Raw genomic sequence first — 20467 nt, forward strand, 5'->3', positions numbered from 1 at the left:
TAGTTAGTACATAGTATTCTCTATGGCATTAGCATTACTACAAAATAGTGAGATCGAAAATCATCAAGATGTTGTTCCTTACAGATTTCTTGCACTCGCTTATGCGGATTGAGTGGCTTCCTAATTATGTGGAATTGGATCCATAGGTATCAGGAAATCAGTAAAAATATAATCGCAATCTAACGGGATGACTGCGAAACCTAATAATCCAAACCTTGCGCTGTAACTGTTCTGAACAACTACATAATTCTCCACCGTGTTGTGTTTTTTGACTTTTAAAGATCCAACAATTAGGACGGCGTGGAAGCAGTCAAAGGAATTTTTAGTTTGTTTTTCTTCCAAGGTCGGGCCATCATATTTTTCCTACATATCATAATTATTCACAAGTTAAACAAGTAAATGTAACTTATTGTCAACATTATCCAAATAAATTAATACATTTCCAGGATATTTAAAGTTGTTGTAAGGTTTCAAAACAGCAATAATAGGTTTATGCTTAGCATAACATATTACGTCTTTGGACGGTATTATTTTGAATGAATTGATCTTATGCCTCTTTTCTTGTACGGAAAAAATATTATTATTAAATAAATGACTTTATTATAACAAAATTACATTACAAATTACCTTTTCATCGAAATGTGGCAATCCATCTCTCTTCCTTGGATTAATGCATGTTGACGTTGATTTTAATCCATAACGGATGATAGAAGATAGGATATAGCCCAACTTAGTTCCATGATCACAACCCAAGTCTTTTTTAAGAATCCAGCCTCGGTTGGATATGAGCATGCCATGTGAACATTTTCCACTAGATCTTGCACATCAAAGTAATGAGATGCCGAGCCGTCAATAGTAATCCCGCATTGCCGAAACACCATCTCTAGTGATGCAAGCTGAGATATGTCCGCAAACATACATCATTTTTGCTCGCGCACCGGGGATAAAAAACAAGCTGAGAAATCGAATTCTAAAACTTCGAAGTTCTCTTCCTCTAATTTCAACAGCATCCTGGAGCCCAAATGACTATCAACCAAAACATAAACTTATGTTAGAAAATGACAAAAAAAGACTAGCAATACGCACTCTAGAAATTTCAATAAAACACTCAAAGAAATTTCAATGAAACAAATTTTATCCCCTCAAGTTGCAAGCAAGTATGTTGATCATACCAAGCTTGGACATAAGAAAGTGATGCTGATCCGGACCCAAAGCCTTGGTTAAGATGTCAGCGGGCTGACAATAAGTGGAAACATGAGCCGTAGCAGGTTCACTATATGCCTTTAAGAACAGGTTCAATAGGTCTAACAATGTCACGTACCATAAAATGAAGATAAGGGTATTATTGGGAATTTTTAAAAAATGATGAGTAAAAACTAAGTTCTGTAGGGAGAGGAAGTAAAGAGAAAGTTAAAAAAAAGTTTAGGTATTTTTTACAAAATTACCCTTTTAAAAACAACAATAATGTCAAATGGTGCGACGATCTCTCGATTAATTAATAATGTGTCTATCTACCTATATATATATATATATATATATATATTATATATGTGTGTGTGTGTATAAAACACTGTTCACATAAAATACAAAAGAATTTAGTTGAATACAGTTAATTGACGATTCAAAAAACCCATCCATAAACAATCGTTTTAAAATTGAATTGCTTAAATTTGTGAAATTTTTATTTATTCTTCGGCTTTGAGGAAGTAAATAGATAAACACACGATATATTGCAGAACTCAATAACTTCAAACCTAATCTCCCAAAATAACACTGAAATTGAAGCCTAACATAGTGCATGATAAAAATCCAGTCCTTAAAATGTTCACACCAAAACCACATGAATTTGAAACTATTCTATGTAACAGTAGTAATTTTCATTCAAACTAGCTCCCCTATGCAAGCAACATCAGAACTGGCCATAAACCCAACGTTTACACTGCATAAACATCAAAAATAGTTATCCACAAAACCAACGGCAGAGTCACCTCCGAGATCTTTTTCGATCGTTGCATGTTCCCCGCACAAGCATAAAGGGACTCCCAAAAATTATAAATATGTTTCAGCTAAAAAATGGGATGTTCAATAATACACCAAAAATTTATTGAAACAAAAGAAACCATTTATATTGACAAATGAATATCCATTGAATATCTAAGCTAGTTTTGTCGTGGCACATCACTAAATTAATATCAGCAGCACATTCAACTTTTCCCAACCATCCCATCCCGATCCTCGCTACTCAAATTTTCTGACAAAAACATAAAACCTTTCAGATTATCAGGATCCAATCATTCACATAACATAGGAATGGTCCAATTAATCCCATAATACAGTAATAGATATTAGATAGGACTGATGCCATTCCAAACAAGACAGACAACTTTAAAGCTAGACATCACAGATACTCCATGGATGACCAACGATGAAGCACGAAACATGTCAAAGTACGATTTTGTGGAGGCATCGTACCATGTGTAAGGGCAGTGATCTTCCTTGCTCACAGATAATGCCTCAACATGATTTGCAAGGTCGCTCAGAATCGCAATGCCACCGGGTTTCTGAAAGACATAACAGAAAAATCATCTTCCAAGTTCCTTATGCACACAAAAAGATGAAAAATGATAAATGGTTTTGCCTTTCATTATGCAATTATACCCCTCTTCCGCCTAATAAAAATTTACTCCAAATCACGACTTTGATATTTGTTTCAAGCTTGGTAAAAGGTTCCGCTCATGCTCGAGTGTTACCTCACTCTAATATTACACATCAACACACAGCTCAAATAATCTCCAAACATTTACTTGGAAACAACCTACCACAAGCATCTCACATCTCTGCTTTGTCTTTTATTTTCCCTATACCTTGGTTCAAATCTGCAAACCTAGCACCTATACTGAAAATGGTGTGCAGGATTGTAAATTCGTTCCGCATCATCGTCAACAAAACACATACCATTGAACATTCAGATAACCAGGAACAAGGATAGCACGAACTCAACTAACACGGCAATAAAAATTGGTCGGGTAAAAATGGGGACGGTACCTTGATCTCAGAAAGATTTACAGTATCATCTCAAATTTCAATGCTGTCACCAAATCTACCACAAATATAATCTATTTTCCAAGATGTTGTTTCTCTATTTATACAGATTAATAGAGAAAAAAAATTGAACCTTGCTTCCCAGAAACAAAGAAAAAAAAATTGTAAATCGATTACAAAGGGGAAAACATTTCATAAACAATCATACTCAAGTTTAATTTCATTTTTTTAAAAAAAAAAAAAAAAACTTCAAATTGTGACCTTTCAAAACGATGACAGTAAGATTTGACCATATTAATTGAAATAAGAGGGTTAATATAAAAGATTTTAACTTTAATAACGTAAAAAAATCAGACGAGCAAAAGTAGAGGGGCAGGAAAAAAATGAGAAAATATATTTCATTGTTGCTTTCCATCGAAAGGTCGCATGGTTCAAATAGCACCCATTACCCTTTCAGATTTTTACATTACATAATTGTTCTTTCACTCTGCTAACATGAACCTCTAACTTGTGAAGAACCAAAACTATGCACTAAGAGATCCACACTCGCTTAATATGCAGACGCTGCTTCAACTGCCCTCTGATTTCTCCAAAGCTGTAACAAAGAAAGAGCCAAGTGAGTTCCAATAATGGAGAGCGGTGAACCAAAGGTGATATTATTTTGATGCTTCACGGGTTTTTCTTAGCATCCAAGTATTAACAGATTCAATAAGCAAATAACTTGTGTTCTGTTATGTTCTTTGAGCGAACACAATGTGTCGTGTACTGGGTGGCTAATGAGTTCTCAAATGTCCCACTACATGTATCAATTTTATCAAAACGCTGTTTCAAGTCCCTTCACATGTTTGGATGTTCGTCTTACAAAGTGGTTTTTGTCATTGGTCCAAGTCGCAGACTGATTGCAACAACAAGATCTGACCTTGCTTTTAAAGAAGGAAAAAAGCAACATATAGATAAATGATTTCGACAAGAAAAAGCCATCTACAGGACACATCTTCACAGATTTTGGCATCAATAACCACCAATCAAAGAGATCAAACATACAGATATTAAGAATTAAACACAACCAAGAGAGATTTATAAGGGAGAGATGACACTGACTGTTATAGTTCAGAAGCTTCTCGATGAGATCAACATGAGTCATCAACATTCTTCGGCAGCAGTACCGAACCAGCATAAGTGCGTCTAGAGCATCGCTGAAAAGAAACTTGTGTGTTTACCATGAAATTGTAAATGGAAATAAATTTTAAAAAAACTCATCCTCACTTTCTTTCTCAATACGACAAGGACAGATAAATCAACATTAGTTGACATACAATGTTATCCTATCACAAACTTCTGCCAAAATCTTAATATTTTCTCTCACAAAACAAGATCATACTGAGGCAGGCAAAAGGGCATAAGGCATACTGAACCAGGTCCAGGTCTTGTATTCAAGGAAGACATGACAAGGCACACAATGTATGAGAACTCTGATTTGTACAAGTAATTTCTTGCCATCAAAGATCCAGTATGAACCTTAAATTACTATGCCCATGCTTAACAGAAAAGCGTCCAAATAATCCTTGAACAAATTCGTTGAAATTTACATTTAGAAGATTAAAACAATAAATTACTGACAATTGTCATATGTTACCCGGTACAGAATCACAGATGAATCTCAAAGGCAAGAAAACACCAAAATCATTTTCGGTAAACTAACAATATAATTGTTCCCACTGCTTAATGAACCATAACTACGGTTTATACCTTGTCAAAATTTAACTTTTATGTTTCCAGAACAGAGCGCGATTCTTGCACTTTGACCCAAAGATAAGAGAACACAACTTCAAATTAAACATGTGCTTGAGTTCAAAATCAACATCGGCTTGGCCTCCTACAGGAAACAAATCATACAATGCAAGAGAACTCACCCTTCGGTGTAATCAGACTGGAGTAAGTCAAGATACATATCCCATTTGTTCCCAATCACCTAAAAGAAAGATTTTTTCAAGAAAATCAATAATTCGACACGAAGTATTAAGCATGAGCAAATCTAAACAAAGATTACAGAAAGTGAAAGACGACCTTTCCACATGTGAAGCAACGAACCGGAATAATCATCCTGGCCTTCGCTAGGGTTTCTCTCCGTGGTAAAAGATTGTCGGCTTGTCGCCACGGGTGGAGAAAGCCAGTATTAACAAGGTACGTATTTTTCGGTCTCAGATGGGAAATGGGTTGGGCCTGCATAAATAATTTTGGATCTCAACACCATACTTAAATTTGGGCCTTTATTCGAAACCGCATGAGTTGGAGAAATATCATTTCTTTTGGATCTCAACACCATACTTAAATTTGGGCCTTTATTCGAAACCGCATGAGTTGGAGAAATATCATTTCTCAAGTTCGCCATAAATAACTACTCTCTCGTTAACTAGACTTTGGTAAGAATTTAATAAACGTTCCCCATCCTTTACTTGATAACAACGATAAGATATTAACTAGTGCTGCAAGTGACAAGTTATAGCCGTCAGAATCCAACTTCTACGCTTGTACATATTCAACAAGCACACCTTCCCTTCACAAACTTCAACAACCCCAAATCCATGGCTACCACCGCGGAAGATGATGACTTCAGCTTCCCTGCCACCACCGCCGAAGTGAACGTAATTCTGAAGGGAAATTGTAGTTCTGTTTAGTCCAAGAACTGAAACCCAAAAGTGCGCGCTACTAGCACTCAGAGAAGGAGTTACTCTTATGATGATTACGAAGACGAGAGAATGGACTTGTTGTGGGAGGATTTGAACGAAGACTTGTCGAGAAATTGTGTGAAATTGGCGGAAAGTACTCGTGCTAATGCTAGTTCATTACCTGGACGAGCGGTGCAAGTAAGATGCATTGAAGCGTTAAAATTGTCGAGAACAAATGGACACAGGTTTTCTGGGAAGAAACCAAAGATTCTAGTTTTCATCAAAATCTTGAAGAAGGTTCTTGTGTTATAAATTTTCTCATAAATCATGTTTTGCACGTATACATGAACATGATATAATATGCGGAAGCTTAATCGAGAATTACCTCCGGCCATTGAAAATTTGTTGAAGCTTTCTGATTTCCTTTCCCTTGAAGCCTTCTAAACTATCCAACACTCTTTTAGATGGTGTATTTTCTATATGAGATTGTGTGTTTAGGGACCTCAATGCCTTCGATATTTATAGGCACACTCATACCATCACCGAGTGCTTTTGGGATCTTGAGATTCAAATCAAATTTGTATACGCATCTCAATTTTCAAAATTTGAGGCTGCCGTGTACAAATTTTCAACACGTTTATTTTACGGTTACGGGTCACAATTTTCTTACATTCTCCCACTTGACCCGTATATCTTATTTACCATATGAGAAAACAAAATACATGAATCATGGCGATAGGTCATCTAAAAGCGATTATTATCTTCCATGTATCACAATATATTATATCTCTCAAATAACTTAATGAATAAACCCTATGTTTATTCGAGGTCCAACTTTATTGATATTTTTCATGATAACTGAATATGTACATAACTGAATATGAAAAATATCATAACTTAATGAGTTTCATTAATTTTGTTTTTTATAACAAAATTACATAAAAGAACCAAGTCCCATTCTTTCTGTATGATCCTTGAATTTCAATGGTGCAACCGAGAACACAATTCTCAGGTAAGTTTTTTTAATATCATTTTATCTGATTTTCAACTTCAAGTTTTACGTAAAATTTTCCCGAGAGCGAATTTTTCAGAAAACAAATTTTCAAGGTAGAGGTATCACGGCTCTGATACCAAATGTTAGAAATTTTCTCATAAGTCATGTTTTGCACGTATACATGAACATGATATAATATGCGGAAGCTTAATCGAGAATTACCTCCGGCCATTGAAAATTTGTTGAAGCTTTCTGATTTCCTTTCCCTTGAAGCCTTCTAAACACTCCAACACTCCTTTAGATGGTGTATTTTCTGTATGAGATTGTGTGTTTAGGGATCTCAATGCCTTCGATATTTATAGGCACACTCATACCATCACCGAGTGCTTTTGGGAGCTTGAGATTCAAATCAAATTTGTATACGCATCTCAATTTTCAAAATTTGATGCTTCCGTGTACAAATTTTCAACACGTTTATTTTACGGTTACGGGTCACAATTTTCTTACATCTTGTCCACAGTAATTCTCGTCGTTCCCTCAAGAAACAAGCATGGTAATTATCTTTATTTTTAGTTTTTAATGCAACGAGAATATAGGGTTTAAATATATTAGGAAATTACAGCTTCTCTTGAGGTTTTAACTTTTAAAATTGTTGACGAATACGTTTCCTTTTTATTTGTTAATCTTTGTAATTCTCGAACAATCGTGTGTGATTTATCGACAAAACAGCACGTGCATTTGTATATTCAAATGGAGACAAGATATATTGATTCCATTATATTGCTTCATAAGTCATACATGCCAACCAATTAATGCACATGATTTGCATATATAATAATATAAACATTGCATAATTATGTTCATTTATATATATATATATATATATATATATATATATATATATATATATATATATATATATATATAAATGAACATAATTATGCAATGTTTATATTATTATATATGCAAATCATGTGCATTAATTGGTTGGCATGTATGACTTATGAAGCAATATAATGGAATCAATATATCTTGTCTCCATTTGAATATACAAATGCACGTGCTGTTTTGTCGATAAATCACACACGATTGTTCGAGAATTACAAAGATTAACAAATAAAAAGGAAACGTGCGTGCGTGCGTGCGTGCGTGATCACTGAGAAAGTGTAACTCACTATTTGATGTACAATTTTGATATGTTTCGTTTCATCAAATAAGTGAGTGTCATCTTATAAATGTTCAAATAAGTGTACACAATAGATGTACAACATATCAAAATATATATATCTCGAACGAACCCTATTTGTGCATTAAGATTTATGTATTGTATTTGACTTTATTGATGACAAGTTATATATATGTATATATAGTATATTGTATTTGACTTTATTGATGACACAAATAAGGTTCGTTCTCCGTTGCAAACGATCATTATTTATGAAAAGACAGATTGACATTATTGTATAATTATTTGAATTTATTAAAGAAATAAAATATTGTGCTGAAAATTCAACCAAAGAAGCTTCAAAATCTTATAAAATTGACGAAGTTCAGGATTTGACTCACAAAATAAATAAATCATATTGAATGAAGTGAATTAAGATTCTTAAAATAATTACTAATTGACATTCCATATATATGCAACTATGAATTTTTCAAATGTTATTTATGTTGTTACAATAAGGAAATTAGAGAGAAGGGAAGGGTTATGCAAATGCATGTAATTCATGAAACTCTCGCTGAATAATATTTTCTCCTTCTTGCTTCAATTCTTTATTTTCCTATATTTTCTTAGGAGACTAGCAATATCGAATTCGCTACCGTAACATGTGTATACAATTACTTTCTGAAATTTTCATGATCACAATTTTCCAATATAAATATAAAATACAATATTAATTGTGAAATTTTATTTTAATCAATATTATTAATTATTTCGTAATTCTAGTTCATGTCCTATTTAAATTATGTGGGACAGTTGAAGTCGCATTAGCACTTCGTTTAGATGGCCACGCTTTTTGGGAAGATTTAAACAGCAGGGTCTCGTGGAGTGGAAAGCACCGAATCAGTGTTTCTGCTCATCTTCTTCATCGCACGTCATAAGTCCAGCAATCCAAGGTACACTGTTTCTTATTTTTCTCACAAATTTTTGTCGATCTTATAATCGATTCGATATTTTATTTATGGGTTTTCTATATTTTTGAAATATGTGCTTGATTGTGTCTGTGCGTGTGTTTGTACTTTGTACTGTTCCTGCTTTCCAGCTACGTTAACTCGCTGATGGAAATGAGACAGTAAGTACGATTTCATGAGAATTGGAGTAATATTTGTTATCTGTTCTCAAAAATTTAACTTTTAGCATGGAGTTGCTTGTTTATTTACCAGTCACTTTCTTTTCTTTTCTTCTCTCTTTTTAGGTAGGTATGCTGGGAAAATGTTTGGCTTCTCCTCTACTGACATTTGATTCAAAAGTGCGCTTCTGTTCATATGTGAGTCTTGTTTGGTTTACTATTCTAGGAGAGTAATTTTTGTGCTAAGCGTCTGAAAAGTGAAGCCACTGCAAACTAAAAAAAAAACCAACCGAAAGAATGGTAGAAATTTGTTTTTGACTAGGACTATATATGTCTAGCTAACTGGTGTTTCTTTTATAAATTCCTGCGAAGATAAGGTTTGGGAAACCATAGCTCTGTAGAAACTAGTACATACAGAAAAATACCAGAATTAGCAACACAACAATATTTTATGTGCGTTTGTCTGTTGTATTTACAAGGTGGGAGATCTAGTTAGAACTTAGAAGTCACAAAGTTTTGATCTTTATGATTTGTTGTTTTCTTGTCATAAAATATCCTTACTCAAGTGCAAAATAACTTCACTTATATGAATCCATGAACTCATGTCGAATAATTGTGCGTCTATTAAATCAATCATCATGTGTTTTCTAATTTCTGCAAGCGTCCCTGTTCCCTATACGGTCAGCACAGATTAGAGCATGTCTATGTCGGATGTATGACTCTCTTTCATCCATTCGGGCGTGTTTGTGCGACAGCTTGATTACAACAATTTGCTTTCTCCCCTTGCAGTCTGATTCTGCCTCCGCAGTATCAACCAGCAAACTGCTTATAAAATCGAACATTCGAAATTCTGTACCCACATGTTTTGTGTTTAGCAGTCGCGAGTTGTATTCAACTGCCCCCAGTCAAAATGCAGTTGTAACCGATGAAGATGAGAACACATGGGAATCTTGTAAACGAGCCATTGTCTCATTCGGATTTTCTGACATGGAAGTAGAGAAGATTCTGGGCAAAGCGTATGGTCGAATTCATTCTCCTTATTGGGGTGAGGAGCGGAATAAGGAATCTCCAAGATTTGAGGTAGTAAATGGAATACTGAATTATTTAAAGGATTTAGGCCTTACTGATGAAGACCTTGGTAAACTTCTCAAGAAATTCCCCGAGGTACTTGGATGCAGCCTTGAGAATGAACTGAAAACAAATGTGCATATTTTGGAAAAAGAATGGGGTATAAAAGGAAAACCACTGAGAAACCTTCTTCTTCGAAATCCCAAGGTCCTGGGTTACAATGTAGATTGCAAGGGAGACTGCATGGCACAATGTACTCGATGTTGGGTTCGGTTTTAGCTGATACCTGTTTCTTCTTTTTTTGTTCCATGATTCATATTATCGAATTTCCCATAAATACAATCTGACCAATGATGCTCGTGTTTATAATTCATTGATAATTCAACGGATTGAATTTTTTTAAAAAACCATTATTATCTTTGGATTGAAAGATCTTCACTAGATTACCCGACCTTCTTCAATGATACACGTGCAGTCATAACAGTGGGGGTCGGGTTCAGGTATTGAAAAGCACTATCCACAAATTGAGTATCCCACCTGAACTGCTCAACTAACCAAATTATCTGACATGTGCCTAGGATTGTGAGAAAATGTGGAGTACGGGGGGACTAGACAAATATTTACTAATTAGATGAACCACAAAGGTAATATCAAGACATGAAATATTCAAGTACAACCAGTGAACGATGATGCTTCTATACCATGAAGAGTTGTCAGAATTAAGCAATGAGTCGATGGTATAATAGCTAAGAGGGTGATTTGTTTGGTAAGAGGGTGTACGGTGTCCTATTAACCAGTCAAGACACACTACATCCAGAAAACAATTGAGTGGCGAGCATGAAAATATGAAGCGCGGGTGACATGCATTCAATAGGATTGGTTACTTGCGTTCAACAACAGAGGACACTCAACACAAGAAAGATGATATAGAATTCCATTTCATCGAAGAAATTTTTAAACCACAGCTCTTTCCCATTATCAGATCAAAAGACCTTTACAGTCTTATGAAATTGAGTATCAACCATTTGCAAGAATCGTGGAACAATTTGAAGAGCTTCAGAATTGTGATGAAGTAAATATATTTAAGTCAAACGCGTACAAGCATCAATCAACCAATGAAGATAAAATCGATGACTCCTATAGATGTACAAAAACTTGGTTGACACCAGCTCGAGATGAAGTACGAGTGGTGTTGACGGGGAACCTAGACAGAACCATGAACTTTGATTTGATTATGGGCTTCCCACATTGGGTTTATTCATGCTTAATTGGGCCGTAATTGGGTTAACATAGTTTGCAAACTTTTGACAAGACCTAGTTAAATAAATGAACAATCCATTTAGGAATACATTGAGTGGGTCCAATACAATTATCTAACCTTATTTTGGCTCTCTCGATAATCACTTAACAATCAAAATAAATATAAAATTAGCTTTAGATTTTAGTTAAATCCAGCAGAAGTAGAAACAAAACTGTTGGTTTAAATACCAAAAATCGATATTTTGTTTTCGAAAAAAGAAAAACCCTTCGTCTCCACTTTCGGAAAACAAAAAAAAAATCACTAATTCTCCCTCCACACCCTTTTGAAACCATCGATCCCTAATCTCCTTGTCGCCCCCATTCCACTCGCTACCGGAGATTCTCGACCGTAACTTGTGAAACTGGCGACGCAGCAGCAGGAAACTCGCGACGCAGCTGGTAAAATCGACCCTCAAAGCTGAAAAATCTCACTAGACAGATTCGTGAAATTATGATAATTCGACCTTTTTCTTCTCTTATTCATAATGAAAGGAAAACTCGGTCTTTTATTTTTATTTTTATTATTCTTGAGCTACCTGTGAGTTTTGATTCTTTATTGAGTGTTCGTTGTTTGAATGGGAACTTCTCCTCAATTTGTATGAATTTTGATACCTAAGGTTGATATCTGGGTCGACTTGTTGATTTTGGGTCGACCCTTTTCTAACACATATTTTTACATGTAAAATATTTTCATGTAAAAAATATTTATGTAAATTGACTTGTCCATCTTTTTTTTAAATAAATCGTAGCAGAGTCCCTTTTCCCTAGATTCCCCCAAACTGAAATCCCTTTCCATGGGAGGCGACTCCAGAAAACCGGGAACCAGAAGCTCTGGTGCCACATCATCTTCTGAGGATCAGGTTGAATCGTCATCGAAGCTTCGCAAACGACGTTTGAGGGGAGAGGAGCATAAGAGCAAAAGGTCCCGGAAAGATCATGAGCGGAGGAGGAAGGTCCTCGGAAGAAGAGAAAGGGAGAAGCATAAACGGAAGGAGAAAAAGAAAAGAAGGTTTCAATCAGATGACAGTTTGTCTGGGTCGGATACTGAGTTGGAGAATCCAGAGGATGTTGTTAAGTATATACTGGAGGAATTTCCTGCCGTTGCCGGGGATTTGGAACAGGTAATTTTACTATTTTTATTGTTTTGTTGGCATAAACGAAACCATCTTTTTGATATGTGATGCCTTTACTTGGAGATTGTATTATTTGATGTCAATTATCAAGTGAGATAAATGAAACTCTTTCACCCTCTATATTCATGAGTCATGACCGAGCTTTGTTTTTGGATAAAAAATTAAATGTCTGTCACATCTGGTTTGTATCTTAAAATTTTCAGATGCTGAACTTGCTATCACGAAATTTACTTTACTGGAATCCATGTTTATACATTTTTCTTAACTTGATTTTTGTTTTCGTAACTAATTATCCTTTACAATTTTATTCAGCTTTTGTTAATGATAGACCAAGGGCAAGCTGTTGATATAAGGGGATTATCTGAAAGGTCATTAGTTAAGCATCTTAGAAAGTTATTCACGTGCTTGAACCTCAAAGAAAACGGTGATCAAGTGTTTCTACTACCACACAAAGCGACCCCCACCCTGAAGGTTGTTGGTCCAATTATCCGCTCTCAAAAGCAACCTCAAAACCAACTTGATCATTTGGATTCACAGGAGGAGGCACCCTTGGTCGTATCAGAATCTAGACACGTGAATAAAAATGTCGATGATAAAAAACAAGATTCTATTGTCACAAGAAGGAGGTAATTTTCATCTCTGTATCCCACTCGTCCATCATTTGCCTGTATATAATAATTCAATTCTCTTAGCTGTCATCCTGCTATAGGTACATTAAACCCACTCGATATATTAGAGAGTATGTAATGGAGACCATTTAATAACTCCCTCTTTATTTTACGTGAATGAAATAGAATTTGTCTAGAAAGTTTTAAGTGTGAGCTTTTTTTCTTCCCTCTTCTTGTCATTCACTGATTTTACACTCCATTCGAATAATTACCTATCTGTTGGTTCTTTTAGGAACATTGGACCTGAGATGCCTTCTGCTGAGTTACTTGCCGCCGCTGCTAAACTAGCAGCAGCAGAAGCTGAACTGAGGTATCTTGATTGTTGTTTATTTATTCACACTATTGCTAGATGCAGAACTATTAGGCTCATCTTATGAATGCTTTGCTAATACGTTTTATACAAACAGAGAAGCTGAGTTGGACGGAGACAGTGAATTATTTATAGGACCGCCACCTCCAGCTATGGTTAAAGAAGCTGAGTCTGCCAATGAAGCTGAGCGTTTTGAGGAGGTTTATTTCATCTTCCAATTTTCCTGATAATAGTACCTTATTATTCTTGTATCCCCTGAATTTCATTTTTTGCTCTGAATTTTATTCTTATTTGATGGGCACACACTTCTAACTTTTTAAAAGTTTTGATATAAATATTTGTTCTATTGACTTTCCATCACACAGCATACTGATTTGGTGGTTGCTTATGCAATCAATTTTTTAATTATCATTGCATGGGATTGACTCAAATAATTTATGTTCAGATAACAAGAATAATCGGTGCTGAAGAAGCTAGTCCATACGATGTTCTGGGGGTGACCATAAAAATGTCACCTGAAAACATGAAGAAAAGGTATACTTGTGATGATATTTTAGGATGAACAGAAAAATCTCATACTATTTGCATGTTAAGTATCGTTTGTAACATTCAGTTTCTTCGTTCTATAGCTCTCCGACCATCTCAGAAACTAGAAAAAAATAGGTGTGTTTTATGGTAGGTCATGATATCAAGGTTTGATGTATGTGAATGCCAATATGGTTGGAATCCGCTCTTTTAAGAATACGTGGCTAAAAAGATGATATAAATTGTAATGTTATTTTTAGGTACTGGAAGTTGTCCCTGATGGTCCATCCTGACAAATGCTCTCACCCTCAAGCTAACCAAGCATTTGCTAAGTTGAACAAAGCATTTAAGGATTTACAAGATCCTGATAAGGTAAGTACTTTGACGAGTTTCTTCATTTATGTTGAAGAAAGCATTTCCTAGTTCTGTAATTTTTAATATTAGGTTAGATAAGAATTTTGAGTTACATCATAAATATATTCTCTTTTGGAAGCGAAAAGCACTAGAAGACAAAATAAAGCTGAAGGAGGAACAAGAATCATTTCAGGTACTATATGTCACTGTATACAGCGTGACAGGAACCATAGAGCTGCTTCATGACAAAAACTGTTTAATTTTATGCAGGCAGAGCTGAAAGCCATGCGAGAGGCTGCACAATGGAGACGTCTGCAAGGTGTGGTATTTTCTGGAAAATTTTGTGTGATACGTGTGCATGAAGTGGGTGGGCGAAAAAGACTTGCTTGTAGTCAGTCAATTTGTTAAATTAAATATCTTCTTGATTAAAGTCAGCTCAAGTGGTGTAGTATTCGTGACTGAAGTTTCGAACCCATTGCTGAACAGGCAAATTTGAAGAGATCTGACCTTATAGTTTGAGTTGCACTCGCACACTTCATACATGACCATTTTCGACACCTCTCATTAATCCTTTGCACCCTGCACCCTGCTCTTCTATCGCTCCTGGATGTTATTGAAAAAATTTAACATAAAGCCTGTGAATCGATTAAATCTGTACCGCTTCTTCTGTGTGCCATATCTCCAGCTTTTCTTTATCAGGTATTGTAAGGTCTCAGTTATCATAATTGTCTTGGTAAGAATAGGTTCGAAGATATTTAGCTAATGAGAATGATTTTGTTATGAAAATGAAATTCTTTGCTGGTAGGTATATCTATGGAGGGCGATGACATACTTTTGGCACAGTTGGATGTTAAAGTGGCCCCAAAGAGAGAAGAATGGATGACGACCTTACCTCCCGAAAGAAAGGTAAGTTCAATGCTGTCATAGACACTCTTTTTCGGCACCTTCGTAATTCAGGTTAAATTTCTAAAAGCTACAATGTACTATGCTAGCTGTACACAATAAGACTCTTGGTCACTACATTTGCACGGACTTTGTCTATGCTCCACTTAGACTAGTTCTCCCATATGATGTGCTCAAATCTTAGCCTTTGGATCCCAAACACATGATGTAAATTTCCATATAAATATGGAGGACTCACATCACGTAGTAGTCTTGCAAAGATACCGGGAAATTTTTTTCTAGTTGGAGGCTTGGAGCTTAGACCCACCTGGTTTGCACCTGAATTAGTATTCTGTCTACAACTGTAGCAAAAGGCATGTGACATGACTCTTAGGCTACGTTTGGTTGGAAGGATAGGATAAACTAATGATTAGTATGTAAATGATAAAGAAAATGATTGTGGTAGGATGGATTAATATGGGGTAAAATAATATTATGTTTGGTAAGACTTTTAAGTGTAGGATAATTTTGAATTTTTTGATGAAAAGACGAAATTGCCCTTCCCCTTCGCGGCGGCGGCGACGGCGTCAATGGCGGCGGCCGGCCGGCCGGAAATGGTCCGCCGGAAACGGCCGGCGGGGGGCTGCGGCCGGAAATTTCGGCCGGCGCCGCGGGCGGCGGCGGGAAGTGGTGGTGAGTTTGAAATTAGGCGGGAAGTGGTGGTGAGTTTGAATTTAGGAGAAGGGTAAAATTGGAAAAATAGGATGGATTAAGAGTAGGATAAATAATCCTAGGGGTTGAGGAGGTATTATTTTAACCTACCTAATATAACCTAATCATTCATAGGAGGGATAAGGTGGGTTAAATAATCACGCGTACCAAACGAGGGATAAAGTAGGTTAAATAATATAAACCTACTTTATCCCTCAAACCAAACGGGGCCTTAAATGTAAAGATTATAGTTTACAGCAAATTTTAATAGTTATGTTGATTGTCTCATGTGCTCTTGGAGAATTCTGTAATGCATCTTCAATGTTTGACTAGGCGTGATAGAATTGTTCAAAAGCGACGACATCATCTTGTCAAAAAATTCTCTACCCATCTTTCGCCTCTAGTGATTTGCCAATTTAGACGATAATAAGATTATAGGTTGATAATAACTAATATCGATGGCCAAAAGACAAATCAGATCATTGTGAAATCTAATCACTGTGTCTAAAGTTCCGTTTCTTGTATAAAACACCTTGTCCAAAGTTTTGTTTCAGTAATCAGTAACAAGAAAAATGCATGAAAGTTGATTGGTGCTGAGAGTTCAGTTGTGTGTTGTTCGATTTTTACTTCTTTCCTGATATTAGCTTCTCCCTCCTAGCCTGGCGTGAGCATGCACTCAAGTAAGTTTAGCAAGAGCTCTAAAGAAGGACGTGGTGATACCAGTGTTTGGACCGACACACCTTCAGAAAGAGCTCAAAAGGCAAAGATGAAGTAAGTGTTCGTGCATGTTGCTTAGTTGCATAATATTCTTCATAGAATCTGATATCTGATACTGAACTATTTGTTGCAGTTATTTAGAAGCCTACAACGAAGCTGCAGCCCTAGCTTCAAATGAACAAGAGACAAGAAAAATGAGTTCTGAAGCGGAACTGGTAGATGAGTATAATAAGGCGAAACGATCAAAATCATTGGTAGAAAAGCACCAGGAGGCGTCAGCAAAGAGTCGCGTGAAGAAGAGGTCGAAACAGGAGCAGGAGTCCGCGAAACAGGAATGGGAGGGGAACCATCCATGGAAGCCTTGGGACCGTGAAAAGGATTTAACTGCCGGAAGGCAAAGCGTCAATCTTGACCGCGAAAACATGACTCAGGGCTTGTCTTCGAGGTTTTCTTCTGGTTCTTTCCAAAGAAACTTCCTTTAACTTCAAAATAAAAAGTTATTTTCCTCGCACGCTAATTATAAGGTGCTACGTTAAAGAAACCAGCTACTTGTAAAATTTCAATTGTTTGTTAATAATTTGATTGCATATCGGATAAAGGAGTTTTTATTAGTAATTTTTTTTAAACACATTAAAGGTAATGTGTTAGTTGAGTTTTCTTTATTTTGAAAAAGAACAACTATTAAATTGTTATAAAGTCGAGATGGGTCTTAAGGTTTTGATTCGATTTCAAATTTAAAAGAAAGTTTATGTCACTGCTGTATCCAACATGCATACAAAGAATGTTAGTTTTTGAACAAAACCCGTTTTTGTTAAATTTGTGCCCTTAATCAAACTTTTAAAATATGACGATTATATTGAATATTTTTTAAACAACTTGTTGCTGGGACCTTGTATATTTTTCGAGCTCAACGTGAGGAGGATCCTCAGTGATGTTGGACTGTTGGTCCGTAAAGATATGAAATATGATTCCGAAAACGCCCTAATTGATTATAGCTTGAAATGAAGCAATCGTCTATGGCTACAACTTTTTGGCTCTTATGATCATCCCTCTTGCAATGCCCAATAAAATAATCTCGCAAAATATTGAAATTTAATGAGGAAAGGACATTTTCAAAAAAGTATACACCACCATTTATATACACACACACACACACACACATTATAATTGGCTACAAAATAATGAAATCAAAACAAGAGAGAGCAATGAAATTCTCCAATTTGGATGAAAGGGAATAACCTTGTGATACTTCAATCATCAAACCGTTGCTGTCCAATGATGTAATGAGAGACAATACAATTGTGTGGAGGTATGTCATAATCAGTCTCAGTTAATAAATGGTCACTTGGGTCCACACTACTGGATCTAGAAGCTTTGTTGAAGTCATTTTCAAGCTTAGTTACCGCCACCAGAATCCCATATATACTTATATGTGCAGTGTATCTAAAAGATTATATATATATAGTTGCTAAGAAGTTGATCCAAGAATCATGTTCAAGTGTCACAAGACTCATAACATTTTCCTTAGTCCCACAAACCGCCCCAAAAACACTCCTTTGCTTGATTTACACTGTTACTCTTGCTTTGCAAAAGCAATCTGACCCTTTTAAGATATCTATGGATGAAATTATAGAAACTGATAGATACATAATTATATTTTAAAATTCTTTGGATAATAGATTTGTTATTTTTGCTTGTAATCGTAAGTCTGAGCTCATTGGTCTCTATCTTTCCGACGTTACTATCAGATAAATGAATTCAATGATTTTGTTCCCAAAGTGTTCAAACTAATCGATTCCCCGCAATAGAATCTCTCCAGGCTTTGCTTCCTTTTTCTCGATTCAATGTTCACATTAGAAACCGGATTCAAGAAAATCCATGCTGCGTAAAATCGACCGACCTGAACTTTACATGATGTATTCTGGTGGAAAATCGGAAAGTTATAAGTTTGATCAGTACTGAATCTTGAGCTTGAAGATCCCATGCATATATATTGTTTTCTGCATGTGAAGCTAAGTTCTATTTGGGGGCATCACCTTTCGGAACTCGGAAAGGTCTATAAAGATCGATTAATGCTGCAAATCTTTACGCACAATGTGTGGATTGCTTAGCAAACTCCAGGGCCCACATCTGTCTTAATTTAATTTAATTAATTAAGAGGGGTAATCAATCAAAATTTAAATTAAGGAACAACTATTTTTTTAGTTTTTATTAATTTAATTGTTTCTGTAGTTAATATTAACTCTGATGTTCTGTAAAGGTGAAAAAAAAAGCTGATTTCCAATTGATGGAGGGAACCATCATATTTTCCCAAGAAAAAAATTGCAAATTTCATTTTACGGTACGAATAATTATTTGTTATTATTCTCATAACTAATATGCAGAAATTCTGATTTGTTTTGGTTTGTCGAGACAAGATTGAGAGGTAAAGTTTGCATACTTATTGGACAACAATATATTTTTCCGGGAAGAGTGATCAAAAGGTTGAGAGTTTCCTAGCTATATTCTGCATGCTATTAATGAATGTGGAACCATGCATATATCCAAAAAAGGGTTTTCTTAATTGAGAATAAACTTTAAGCATTGATATTTGATGGTATTATTAGGTGACTAAAACAAAAGTTGATATAGCCATGCGTAAGAGAAATTCATGACTTGAAACTAACACTTTTCGTTATACTTTTACCACACTTGTCAACATGGATTCCGGAAGCTCACTCTAGCCTCTCTATTGATTAGAATTGATCACACACACACACATATATACTAGTTACTCTGCACACGCATTGTACAATCTTTTTTATAATTATCGATTGACAAAATTGAAATTTGACAAATTATGGAGGGATTAAATTGATATTTGAATGATCAAAATAAAATAAAATAAAAATAAAAGTGTGTTAAAATTTGAAAAAAAAAAATAAAAGTGTAATATTAGTATCATATAAGGGCAAAATTGGAAAAAAAAGTTGGTGTCCTCTCTAGGTAGTTATTATCATGTCCTCACACTTAATAATATATATATATATATATATATATATTTATATATATATATATATATATTTATATATATCGGTTTTAATATCCTGCAAACCTACCGTGCATACCTTTTATGAGCACCGATGATATGTCATTCATCTATTGGATGTGATGAAATATAGAAAAATTACGAATCCAATAGATGATTGCACATCCAATAAAAAAATTGCGCATCCAATATATATATAAATATATCCAAAACTGGATCCAATAGATGATCTTTTGACACGCATGAAGAGTGTGTGTGTATTATATGTACCGAACTATCGTAATTATTAGGATACATGGTAAAAGCAAGTCATTCTTTAACTGTAATCACACATCATTGCATTTAATTAAGTTTATGTATCAGTACTCGTTAATCCATTAATTAATCTTGCACTGTCAATTAATCTTTCAAGAGTATGTCTTTTGTGAGATGGTCTTACGGATCTTTATATGTGAGACAGGGTCAACCCTACCGATATTCACAATGAAAAATATTAATACTCTTAGCATAAAAAATAATATTTTTCATTGATGACCCAAATAAGATATATGTCTCACAAAATACGAATCTCACACACGTTTTTACCATCTTTCTTTCAAAGTAATATAGTAATTTTCAATTTATTTTTTTAATTATAAAGCATAGTGACTCAGGTTTCTTATGTACAAAATTTCTTACTTTGATATTACCAAAAAATTAGGGGAAAAAAATATTTCGGTGGTGAAAATTAGGTAAATCCAATGGATAATTAAATTAAATTTGTCAAACTTGACGAG

At 35.1% G+C, this 20467-nt stretch overlaps 3 protein-coding genes and 1 long non-coding RNA gene across 11 annotated transcripts; 2 read left to right on the forward strand and 2 right to left on the reverse strand.

Annotated features, from left to right (window-relative positions):
* Positions 1 to 28: 28 nt before the first annotated feature.
* On the reverse strand, positions 29 to 2835 carry LOC140816190 (uncharacterized). Its single transcript, XR_012114491.1, has 3 exons — positions 1989 to 2835; positions 628 to 1026; positions 29 to 363 (listed from the first exon to the last, which is right to left on the reverse strand). It is a non-coding gene; the product is annotated as an uncharacterized lncRNA (long non-coding RNA).
* Positions 2836 to 3418: 583 nt separating this feature from the next.
* LOC140816189 (DNA-directed RNA polymerases II, IV and V subunit 10) lies at positions 3419 to 5253 on the reverse strand. Its single transcript, XM_073175281.1, has 4 exons — positions 5110 to 5253; positions 4956 to 5014; positions 4144 to 4238; positions 3419 to 3637 (listed from the first exon to the last, which is right to left on the reverse strand). The coding sequence occupies exons 1-4, from the start codon at positions 5143 to 5145 to the stop codon at positions 3612 to 3614; spliced, it is 216 nt and encodes a 71-aa protein (XP_073031382.1). The 5' UTR covers positions 5146 to 5253; the 3' UTR covers positions 3419 to 3611.
* Positions 5254 to 8694: 3441 nt separating this feature from the next.
* Positions 8695 to 10450, forward strand: LOC140817111 (uncharacterized). Of its 7 annotated transcripts, none has more exons than XM_073176710.1 (4): positions 8706 to 8823; positions 8970 to 8999; positions 9123 to 9176; positions 9786 to 10450. In XM_073176710.1, the coding sequence occupies exons 3-4, from the start codon at positions 9129 to 9131 to the stop codon at positions 10341 to 10343; spliced, it is 606 nt and encodes a 201-aa protein (XP_073032811.1). In that variant the 5' UTR covers positions 8706 to 8823; positions 8970 to 8999; positions 9123 to 9128; the 3' UTR covers positions 10344 to 10450. The 7 variants fall into 7 exon arrangements, with proteins under 7 accessions (XP_073032805.1, XP_073032810.1, XP_073032811.1 ...); XM_073176706.1 differs by having other exon boundaries at positions 8710 to 8823; positions 9123 to 9194; XM_073176704.1 differs by lacking the exon at positions 8970 to 8999 and having other exon boundaries at positions 8695 to 8823; positions 9123 to 9194.
* Positions 10451 to 11578: 1128 nt separating this feature from the next.
* Positions 11579 to 17508, forward strand: LOC140816445 (uncharacterized). 2 transcript variants are annotated; one of them, XM_073175714.1, is made up of 12 exons: positions 11579 to 11762; positions 12116 to 12484; positions 12809 to 13122; positions 13397 to 13474; positions 13572 to 13674; positions 13920 to 14008; positions 14260 to 14371; positions 14493 to 14546; positions 14624 to 14672; positions 15159 to 15259; positions 16605 to 16717; positions 16797 to 17508. In XM_073175714.1, the coding sequence occupies exons 2-12, from the start codon at positions 12158 to 12160 to the stop codon at positions 17143 to 17145; spliced, it is 1689 nt and encodes a 562-aa protein (XP_073031815.1). In that variant the 5' UTR covers positions 11579 to 11762; positions 12116 to 12157; the 3' UTR covers positions 17146 to 17508. The 2 variants fall into 2 exon arrangements, with proteins under 2 accessions (XP_073031815.1, XP_073031816.1); XM_073175715.1 differs by lacking the exon at positions 11579 to 11762 and having other exon boundaries at positions 12113 to 12484.
* The last annotated feature ends 2959 nt before the right edge of the window (positions 17509 to 20467 follow it).

The sequence above is a fragment of the Primulina eburnea genome, chromosome 16 (genome assembly GCF_022965805.1).
Source record: "Primulina eburnea isolate SZY01 chromosome 16, ASM2296580v1, whole genome shotgun sequence".
Lineage (NCBI taxonomy): Eukaryota > Viridiplantae > Streptophyta > Magnoliopsida > Lamiales > Gesneriaceae > Primulina > Primulina eburnea.

Excerpts from the sequence above, each read along its gene's own strand:
- LOC140816445 (XM_073175714.1), top strand. The coding sequence starts at position 12,158 with ATGGGAGGCGACTCCAGAAAACCGGGAACCAGAAGCTCTGGTGCCACA. Across the intron at positions 14,372-14,492 it reads ATTTACAAGATCCTGATAAG|CGAAAAGCACTAGAAGACAA; the intron begins GTAAGTACTTTG and ends CTCTTTTGGAAG. Across the intron at positions 14,673-15,158 it reads ACAATGGAGACGTCTGCAAG|GTATATCTATGGAGGGCGAT; the intron begins GTGTGGTATTTT and ends CTTTGCTGGTAG.
- LOC140817111 (XM_073176704.1), top strand. The coding sequence starts at position 9,129 with ATGCTGGGAAAATGTTTGGCTTCTCCTCTACTGACATTTGATTCAAAA. Across the intron at positions 9,195-9,785 it reads AAGTGCGCTTCTGTTCATAT|TCTGATTCTGCCTCCGCAGT; the intron begins GTGAGTCTTGTT and ends CTCCCCTTGCAG.
- LOC140816189 (XM_073175281.1), bottom strand. The coding sequence starts at position 5,145 with ATGATTATTCCGGTTCGTTGCTTCACATGTGGAAAG. Across the intron at positions 4,239-4,955 it reads CAGTCTGATTACACCGAAGG|CGATGCTCTAGACGCACTTA; the intron begins GTGAGTTCTCTT and ends GTTTCTTTTCAG. Across the intron at positions 3,638-4,143 it reads GAAGCTTCTGAACTATAACA|CTTTGGAGAAATCAGAGGGC; the intron begins GTCAGTGTCATC and ends TCTTTGTTACAG.